At 49.4% G+C, this 9,890-nt stretch overlaps 1 protein-coding gene across 1 annotated transcript in view; it reads right to left on the bottom strand.

The window, feature by feature from the left end:
* Nucleotides 1-724: 724 nt before the first annotated feature.
* Nucleotides 725-9,890, bottom strand: part of SHPK (sedoheptulokinase) — a 29,057-nt gene continuing 19,891 nt past the window's right edge. Inside the window, exon 7 of the mRNA XM_036887389.2 lies at nucleotides 725-8,637. Within this exon, the coding sequence (XP_036743284.2) occupies nucleotides 8,225-8,637 (413 nt within the window). The 3' untranslated portion in view covers nucleotides 725-8,224. The remainder of the gene's footprint in view (nucleotides 8,638-9,890) is intronic.

The raw sequence follows: 9,890 nt of genomic DNA, 5'->3' as shown, positions 1-9,890 counted from the left end.
TTGGCCCTCTCATTCCCTGTGTGCCCAACCTGGCACCGAGACTGAGGTCAGGGCTTCTGGCTCTGCCAGGTCCCAGGCTTGCTCAACTGGAGTTTCTCATGGAAAGACAGAACACAGAAAATTATGAGTTTTTTTAATAAGTAAAAGTAATTAGTAAAAAATTATTTCTATTTTCTTACTTCTCCCAGGACCATCCTAAATGCACGGGAGAAAACTTAAAACAGTAAGGTTTCATTCCCTCCCAGAACCTGGCTGGGAAAAGCTGCAAGGTCTTTCTGGGTGTGCACACAGCCTACAGTCCAAAACGCCTACAGAGGTCATCCTCGCAGCCGCACATAGGAACCCTACAGGACTCCAGTCATCCGTGGGTCAGCCAGCCAGAAATGAGCAGTCACATGCCAGCAAGGCCCATTGCAGCCCTGCCTGGAGCAGCTCACAAGCTCTGACCGAGTCAAGACATTAAAGTGCAGACACTGCATGGATTCTGCATAATAATTCACAGTTTACAAGGAGCTTTCACAAACCCACTCTCCCGTGACACACAACAAACCATGCAGTGGCAGTTCTACTCTTTTTACAAATGAGAAATCTGTGACACCTAACAATTAGATGATTGGCCGGGTCCCACAGCTGGTCTGGGCATGGAAGCCAGGCCCATCCCACCATGCCATGCCACACCCCTGCTCGGACACCTTTTTATATACATGCTGTTTTATTTTTGCCATTTTTGCTTTACTTGAAATGAGCCTTGGAACTCATTCTTTTATTTTTGAAATTGTGGTAAAATACATATAAAAGTTACCATCTTAAGCATTTTTAAGGGTACAGATTAGTGGCATTAAGTACATCCACAATATGTGCAACCATCACACCCCCTCCATCTCCAGAACTCTTTTCATTCTGCAAAACTGAAATTCTGTACCCACTAAACACTAACTTTCCATTCCTCTCCCCACTCCCAGCCTCCGGAAACCACATTCTACTCCCTGCCTCTATGAATTTGACTAAGCACGCCATACAGTCTGAATCATAGTATTTGTCCCTTTGTGACTGGCTTATTTCACTTAGCATCATGTCTTCAAAGTTCATCTATGTTGTAGCATATTACAGAATTGTCTTCCTTTTTAAGGCTGAATAATATTCCATTGTACGTATATACCATACCTTGTTTAGCCATTTATCCACTGCTGGCCACCTGGGTTGCATTCACCTTTGGCTTTTGTGAATAATGCTGTTATGAACTTGGGTGTGCAAATATTTCTTGGAGTCCTGGCTCTCAATTATTTTGAGTCCATACACAGAAGTGGGATTGCTGGGTCATGGAATTCATTCTTAATCACTACATAATCCTCTGTTAATGCATATTTAAGAAAACTCACCAGGAGTGATCCCTCAACCTGTAAGTCATTGTTCCTTCTAACCAGAGGTGGGCCAGAGATGTCTCAGGGAACACCTCAGAATGGACACTGACGTGCCCTTACTGCAGCAGGCACAGCCCCACGCTCACAGCCTGCCAGGCTGGACCCAGGTCTCAGCTGTGGGCAGCCCAAGGGCACAGGTGGGAGACATCTGAGAAAGGAACCAGAGGAGCCAGCCCAGCCCAGAGGTAATACCCAGGAAAGGGAAGGGTAGCGTTTGTCCACTAAAAACAGTCCCCTTAGCCTCCAAGGTGATTTCTGCCTCCAGTGAGGACAACATCACCACATGTTTCCCCTTTGTAACAGAGCCACTGGGTGCTGACAACAACTCCCAGAGTCTTCGTGGCTTGGAGCAAGTGTCAAGGGCTGCAGGGGAAATCCTGGCCCTTCTCCTCCTTCCCTGACAGCTTTCTCAGTCTCCTTGGCTGCCTCCCCTCGCCATGCCCTTCACCTACACACAGGGGCTCACAGGACGCTTATGTCCTCCCATCCATCTCTGAGACTCTCACCGCCCCCCATGGACCCATATGACATTCCCAAGCCAGCGACTCCTTCGTCTGGGTGCCCAGCCCAGCGCACTTCCCTGAGCTCCATCCCTGCCTCCTGTAATCTCCAGGTGAAGACCACAAGCCCCTTCCCCTCAGCATGCCCAGATGGACCCCTCTTGCTTCCACATTCTCTACCCTCAATGGGCCTGCCTGTAAAGGCACCAACTTTCTTTGGGTGACCAAGTCCGATGCACTTCATCATCTCCACCCTCTCCTTCTGCCTCGTGCTGTCTGGGCTATGTTTCTGTGGCTCACATTCGTCCCTCTGTGCAACTGGCAGCCACTTCTCACCTGAAGCATCAGAACTACCTTCCTTCCCCAGTCTGACATCCCCAGCCTGCCCCTCCCAATCCAAAGGGCCTAGAACATTGTCCTGATCACACCCCCTTACCGAACAAGGCCTACCCACCTCAGCCTGTCACCCTCAGCCCTCAGCCCCAGTCCCTCAGCCTTCAGCCCTCCTCCACTCCCCATGTGGCCACCTCCTCCTGTCACCTATACACATCTCCTCCCCAGCCACACTTCCCATGCCTGCCTTCACACTTTGCCCGCCCTCCTCCTGCCCGACGTGCTCGCACTATCCACCCCACTTAACCCATCTCTAAGGCTGAGCTGACAAGTGAGGCCTATGGATGCGAGATTCTATCATTCAACTCCCGCCTCATCCAAAAAGCCTTCCTGCTCAAGGGTCCAACCTAAAGCGCTCACCTCTATAAACTCCTAGAGAAATTCCAACCTGTGCCTTCCTGTGGCAACTGGTACATATTATCACAATGACATTAACAGCAGTGAATACTTACTGAGCATGTGCAGCATGCCAGATACAGGATATGCACCGTCTCACTGGACTTTCACTAAGTGAGCTGAGTATGATTTTGTCCCCATCTTAGAGATAAGGAAAGGAAGCATAGGCAGGCTACAAAACCTGCCCAAGGTCAGTAACAACCATACAAGTCTCATCAGGAGCTGCCTAAAGCTTGTGTTGAACTTTAATTTTTCTGATGTTAGTCTTGCTTCGCAGACTTTAATGTCTCCAGGGTGAGACAGGGTGCTCGGGCCCTCCATTTCCTTCTCTAACCCTAGCTCGGTGCCTTGCCCAAGCAGCATGCTATAAACATTTCTTGGCCTGGCTTTATCTGAGCAGCACCTATGCTGAGTGGCTCTACTAAAATTAAAACTTGTGCAGTGATGGCAGAGGCAAGACTTCAGGGCTGGGCATCACTGCCATCGGTGGCTTCCTGGGTCATAATGTGCAACAGGGTGTTCTTGAATCTATGTAATGACGTACCCATTAAAACTCCTTGTGAGCAGATCATTTTCTAATGATGAATTTTGGGAGGGGGTGCTTCTCCAAGTTGAGGACTGATGGGGACGGGAGGCAGCACAGGAAAGTGCTAGAGGCCACACCAGCAGCTAGGTAAGCCAAGTCCAATGTGACCTACATCACTAAGGGCCACAGTTCTCTCTTTTAGTGTTACCACCAGGGGGCACATTGACCTAAACTGAGCCCTTGACCCTGGCAATAGGAGCCTTACCTATTTTCTTCATCCTCAGATTTGAAGCCAGACTTTCTGGCACAGCTAGAAACCAGCAAACTCCCATGTGCTGAAAAAGTCTGATTTCCAAAATCAGGACCTGTCAGCCAGCACCACTGAGGAACTGGGTGGGACCCAGGCAGCGCTAACGGAGGCCCAGGAGAGCTGTGCAGGCACTACCGCAGGTGCCTGGACCCCACCAAGAACAGCAACAACTCTGCTAGTTTGGCCCTAGCCTTCTAAGTCTCCTGCTGACATTTCACTTCCCTGATTTTTGTGTCTTGCCTCGCAGATTTTAAAAGGTTTCACAGGTCCCAGATCCAGATGGCAAAGAGCAAACCTGGAAGAAAACTCCTTTCTTTTCTGCATTTGGCCTGTGCTTTAGTGTCCCCAGGTAGATACATGAGTTGGCTCCCATGGAGGGCAAGGTCTGTGAGGGAGGTCAGCATGTCCCGGAAGTGGACGGAGCTGGCCACCTGACCAGGAGGCATCTGGCATCCTCTCGGCACCTGACGGCGGAGCCCTGCTCTGCAGAGGTGGGACAGGGCAGGGACTGCAAATGAGAAGTGGGAAGGGTTGAGGATCTGGGCAGTGAACAGAAGGGGGAGAGAAGCCCAGCTGGGCCAGACGCCAGCTGCATGAACTTGGGTTGATGGCGGAAGCTCTGGACCTGCTTCTTTTCTCACAAAATGGGTAAAAGCAACTGCCTACCTGCTTTACGGGACTTTTCTGTGGATGAGGGAGGATACTGGGTGTGAACTGGCCCTGTGAGCTGGTAAAGCTCTAGGCAGGCATGAGAGATTATTGTTCTCATGATCATTATTTCAGATGAGAACCATATCTACTGACTGCTGAGCTGGATCCAGCCATTAGCTTGAGGTTGTGACTAATTGTTTTTTAATGACAAAAAAAATAAGATTTGCTTAATGTTTCATGAGTCATGCAATGAACATCTCTACCCTGAGAATATATCACTTTCAAAGATGTGGTCTACCCATCTAACCCTGGTGAGAGAAGAGGTCAGGCTTGACCAACCCTCTCTTCTGCAGCCCACTGTGTACTTTGCAACCCCACAGCAGTGAGTAGGGTGAATAAGATGGTCAATGCCCTCCAGGAGGCCAGGATGGATGAGGAGGGGGACATGCTAGGCTCTGATGCTCACAGGGCGGGGCTCCTATAACAGGCACAGGCCAAGGCCAACAGGCCATGTAAACAGTGAACACTGAGTAGGGTCTTGGATGTCAGCAACAATTGTAACCCAGTGGCAAATATGCTCCCAGGGAGAGGGTGTGCAGCAGGTGGAGAGCATTTGAGCTGGCCTTGGATGCAGGGCAGGGTTTTGCCATGGGGGGGACATTCCAAACACAGGCAGCTGACCATGTTAAGAAGCAAAGGGAGGGCAGGAAAACAAACACCTCATAGCGACCCTGACATCAGGGAGCCTTCAGTCCACTTGAGAAGGAAAGAAAAATAGAGAACATGAAAGCCATATAAACTTATGGGCATAGTCTACAGCCAGAGGAAGGGTGTGTGTGGCAGGGGGAGGGGCAGCGAGCTGGAGAGCAGGCAGTCACTCCTCTGCCCCATGCTGGCTCAGGCTCCACCATCCCTCACAGGCTACTTCCTAGGCTCCTCCAACTGAGCCCCCACCTTCTGTATCACCATCCTCCAACCCAAAGTCCACAGCACCAGCAGCTATATTCCTAAAACCCATGAAGCTCCAGTTCTCCACTCCACTACCTTCAGGAGAAAACCAGTCCCCTGAGCCTGGCATCCAAGATCCTTCACACTGGCCAACATTCCCAGTCACACCTCCTATGACACCCTGCTTTTTCCCTTTGACCAAGTCACACTAAACAATTTATTATATCCTGGACATGCTAACCACTTTAACAGAAATACATTTGCATGGCCAGACCATTCTACCTAGAATGCTAAAGAAAGTGGGCTCTAAGGTTTGATTCCTAGCACTGGGATCTTAAGTTGGTTACTTAACTTTCTTCTTGGTTAAGTAAGGCTCTGTTTCTTCATCTGAGAAATGGGAATGATAGTACCCACCTTCTAGGATCATTGTGAAGATCAAATGAATTCAAATAAGTAGAGTTTAGATTAGCTCCCAGTACATAGTAGGTTAGCTATTGTATCCGTGGACTGAAACTCTCCAAGGTTTCACTCGATGTCATTGCATGAAGAATGAATTGCTCCTGCATGTGTCGGTAGATCTGTCAGAGTATGTATGTCATTCCCAAGAGACAGAAATTCAACAGCACATCACTGTTCCTGACAGAACACCCAACTCCTGGTAGATGCTCATGAAATCCAGCTCATCTGGGTGCACTGAGACTTCGCAGGCACAGCCTCTGCTGTGGCTGTAGTGGTCAGGATGAGCCAAGTTAGGCTTTGGTAATACACCCCCAATCTGAGGGGCTTCAAACATCAAAGATTTATTTCTCAGCCACACTGCATGTGGCTCGCTGATTGATGAAGGCCCTACACAATGCCACCCTCACATGGGACCCAAGCTGACAGAGCCTCAGCTCTCTGGGACACCACCAGTCACTTGCAGCCAAGGGAAGGGAGTGTGGCAAATCACACACTGGCGCCTAAAGGGTTCTGCCTAGAAGTGACATGCTTTTGTTCACATTTTACTGGCTGAAGCAAATCAGGTAGGAAAGTACAAGCCTACCACATACTTATAAGATTAGGACACTGGCAGACAGCCCCAAAGGCCCCGTTCCTCATCTGAGGATCATACTGGTCTCACTCTCGTACCTCCCAAGAACGAGAGCAGCAGTGAATGGTTTGTGACTTCAGGATGGAGAAATGAGGCCCTGGCAGCTGTACTCAACACCCCCAGCCCCCACTCCCCTACCCCCGCAGAAGCTCCAGACCACATGCAACAGAAACAGCAGCCGGCCTATTAGCTGACAAGCTTGGGCTGTGCAAGGCTGTCCTCAGAGGCAGAACGGACACATGGAAAGGGAACAGAGTTTCAACATCCTGTTGGGCACTGGGCTGGGCTGCCTGGGCTTGCAGGACACCCATCCAGTTCCTAATCTTATCTTTACAGACTCCATCCACAGCTCCTGAAAATGCAAGACAGGCTGCCGCCCTGAATTCAGAGGACTGAATCTTCCTAATGGATAGGGCTCTCCATTATCCTTCAGCCTGTCCCAAGGTGCCTTCTCTCACAGGCCTTCCTCTGGGGTCCCAAAATGATGGTGTCAACTCATTCCACTGAGAGAAAAATTACATGACTTTCCTGAGGGATCTGCAGCCACCTGTCCTGGCAGAACCATGGGGCAGGCAGTGCTTTTCTTCCGGACAACCTATAAATGATCCCAACCTCCCAAGTCCAGCTCTGCCGCTGTGCCATCACATACAGTCTTCCCAAAGCAGAGAGGTGTGTTATTAAAGGCAAGAAGCTCTGGAAGAATGAGCTTTAGTATCTGAAATTCAATCAGCACAGCCAGGCAGATTAATCTGAGCTTTGGACAACCATGTAATTCATAAAGTGACACTTACAAAGAGACAACATGACTGCTTCCCAAATCAGAGTCAGGCCTGCCTGAGCCTGGGATCAACCTTGGGAGTCCAGAAGTAGATGCAGCAATGGTGGCCCTCTCCTGGAAGCCATCCCATGGTCATCCCTACCAACCACAGGAAGGTTTAAGATGTCCTGAGATCCCTGCACAGATGCCGACCCAAGTGGAATGTTTCTGTGCGCCAGGAGCACATGGTAGGTAAGCAAGGTATACACCCAGAGAAAGAGGAACCGGGGCCTGCAGGATAAAGGGCTCCCTCTGATTAAATAGCCACCCACATGCCAGCATGCCCAGGACAGCCCTTCTCTTGGAAGACTTCCTAGGGATAGATGGGGCAAAAACACACTGCTGCACAGAGACACTCCCGGAAAAGCGTCATGCTGGTACCTGGTGAGACTCTTGGGAACAGTGTTCCTGAATGGCAGGGTCACACAGCATTCAACCCCCTTGCCGGCCATGCCATTCACCTTTCCTTCCCTGTTGCATGCCTTCAAGCCAGCTGTGCTCTGAGGATCTGGGGCTGCCCCAGTGCAGCAGGCTCTCCTTGGAGGGGGAAGCACATGGCAAGGCCAGCACATACCCACACACATCTTCATCTCAGCCAGCCTGCCTTACAGTCCCTGGGCCAACCCCTGCCCAGGGGAGAGCAAGACTGGGAAAGGGGCCTCAGGGTGACATGGTACAATCCAGTAGGAAAGGACTTCTCCAACAGTGCATGTGACCCATGTCTGGGCTTCATGACCCTAAAAACAATCAATCCAAAAGCTGGATGAAAGGTAGAGAGGCGGGTCTTCTTTTCTTACTTGGAGTCCACAGCCAGCAGAATTTTTGGTGTCTGAAGTCCTCATTTATTTTCTCTTTGTCTACAAGTGAATCACAGGTGAGCCTGCAGATCAGGATGCTGGGCCACTGTTCCTTTTCTTTCTCTCTTTTTCCCACATTTACATTTTCATCCAGCTCCAGGCAAGTCTCTTTCAGAAGGTACTGACTGGGGATGTGGTTGATGACTCCTGGCTGCATTATTACAGTGTGCTGTGAAGGCAGGTCCTTGGTCACGATGGTACTCGGAGAACAACCATTGCTTAAAAGCTGTCTAGGAAAAGGATGAACATAAGTTCATGTTGGGCACATTAATTAGATAAAATCTGCAATAATCCTTTGGCCAAAGAGTGTGCTGACTAGGTCTCCTTCTGGTTTAGGTTTCTCTGCAGCATGACCAGAGCTGCCCCCACAGCTGCATCCACATCCTGCCCAAAGGACACTGGCAAAGGGAAAGCCCTTTGCACCTCCTGCTTCAGCACCTCGTTCAGGGACAGCGCACTTCCACTGCCAATCACTCTCTCCACTCCCAACTCTCTGAGCTGCTGAAATGGAAGCATAGAGTGCAGGTTCTGAACAATGCCTCGACACAGGGCCCGGGTCACGTGCCCCAGGGAGAGATCAGAGGAAGAGATTCTGGTCACTGAGGCCAGCTGGTCTGGCAGGTGTCTCTCGCCCAACACCGTTGGAGTGATGGTTAGGCAGGTGTCTCTCTGCTTTGCAGCTGCCTCAATCATGCGTGAATAAACAGTGGATTCAGCAATTTCCAGGCCTGCCGGGAACAGAGAAGACCTGTGTGACTTTGTGCAGCCCCTTACTGCAGGCTGAGACAGTACAGAATTCCCAGGGGATGGGGATGGGTCTACTTATCATTCTTCTCACTTTCTGACTGCTTCCCAGCTTACAGACTTACAGATAGAGGCTAGCTATGCTCTGCCCTAGATCCCAGCCAGCTCCCTCACTGAAGACCCCAGCCCAGACTTCAGGAAAAGATCGAGTAAGCATGTTGTAAGCCCTACCATTCCACAGCTATGGGACTCTTGGTCTCAAGGAAGCCAAATGCATACACTGATCAATAAATATCATCAAGGCTGCTCCTAGACTTACTAACAGTGTCATGGAAATCCCAGAACCACAGTGCTGATCACAGTCTAGCCCACTCCCCAGCAGAGGTTGAGAACCACAACTCTAGACCAGTACTTCTCACATTTGAATATACATATGGCTCACTGAGGGTTCATATTAAAATGCAGCTTCTGACTAGGTGTGCCTCGAATGGGCTCTGAAATTCTGCATTTGTTATCTGCTCCCAGAGGAGCCAGTGCCACTGGCCCAAGGACCATACTGTTTGAGTAGAAGGTTCTAGACCAGTGCTTACCAACACTTGAGGGCATCAGAATCACCTGGAAAACTTTTTAAAGATGCCAGGCCCAGGTGCCACCCACACAAAGGCCAAATAACCCACATTTCTGCAGGTGAGACTAAGACATCAACACTGTTTTAAAAACTCCACAGATATTTCAAGTATGCAGCCAGCACTGAGACCACCAACCCAGAGTCTCATCGTTGGCACATTTAGCTTATACAAACTCAACTGTACACTCAGGAAGGGGAGACATAGACTGAGAGAAATAACTTAAATATCACAGTCAAAATCTGATCAGCAGGACTCTGGTTAAATATGGCAGAATGAATATAAGTATTTCCCTCTCCCTCTAGAAATTCTACTAAAATATCCAAAAAGTCATGTGCTTAGTGAATAACCTTGCACATGTGTACAAGTATATAAATCTGTAGGACCGAGTCCTTGGAGAGGAACAGACATGCACATTATACTCCCCCTTAGGAGATGTACCACAGCAACGTATGGAAGTGACTGTCTCCCAGATCCTAGGAACACAGTGTGTCAGAAACTTGTAAAAGAATAGATATAAAATGTAAACCCATTAAATTCATGGGAAAAAAGAGAAAGGAGATGAAAAAAAGGAAAAGAAAAGAGATTAGTCAAATAGAAGGCAGAGAGAC

This window comes from Manis pentadactyla, chromosome 4 (genome assembly GCF_030020395.1).
Source record: "Manis pentadactyla isolate mManPen7 chromosome 4, mManPen7.hap1, whole genome shotgun sequence".
Classification (NCBI taxonomy): domain Eukaryota; kingdom Metazoa; phylum Chordata; class Mammalia; order Pholidota; family Manidae; genus Manis; species Manis pentadactyla.
The sequence above is the reverse complement of the archived record's forward strand: the minus strand, read 5'-3'. Positions and strand labels throughout refer to the sequence as shown.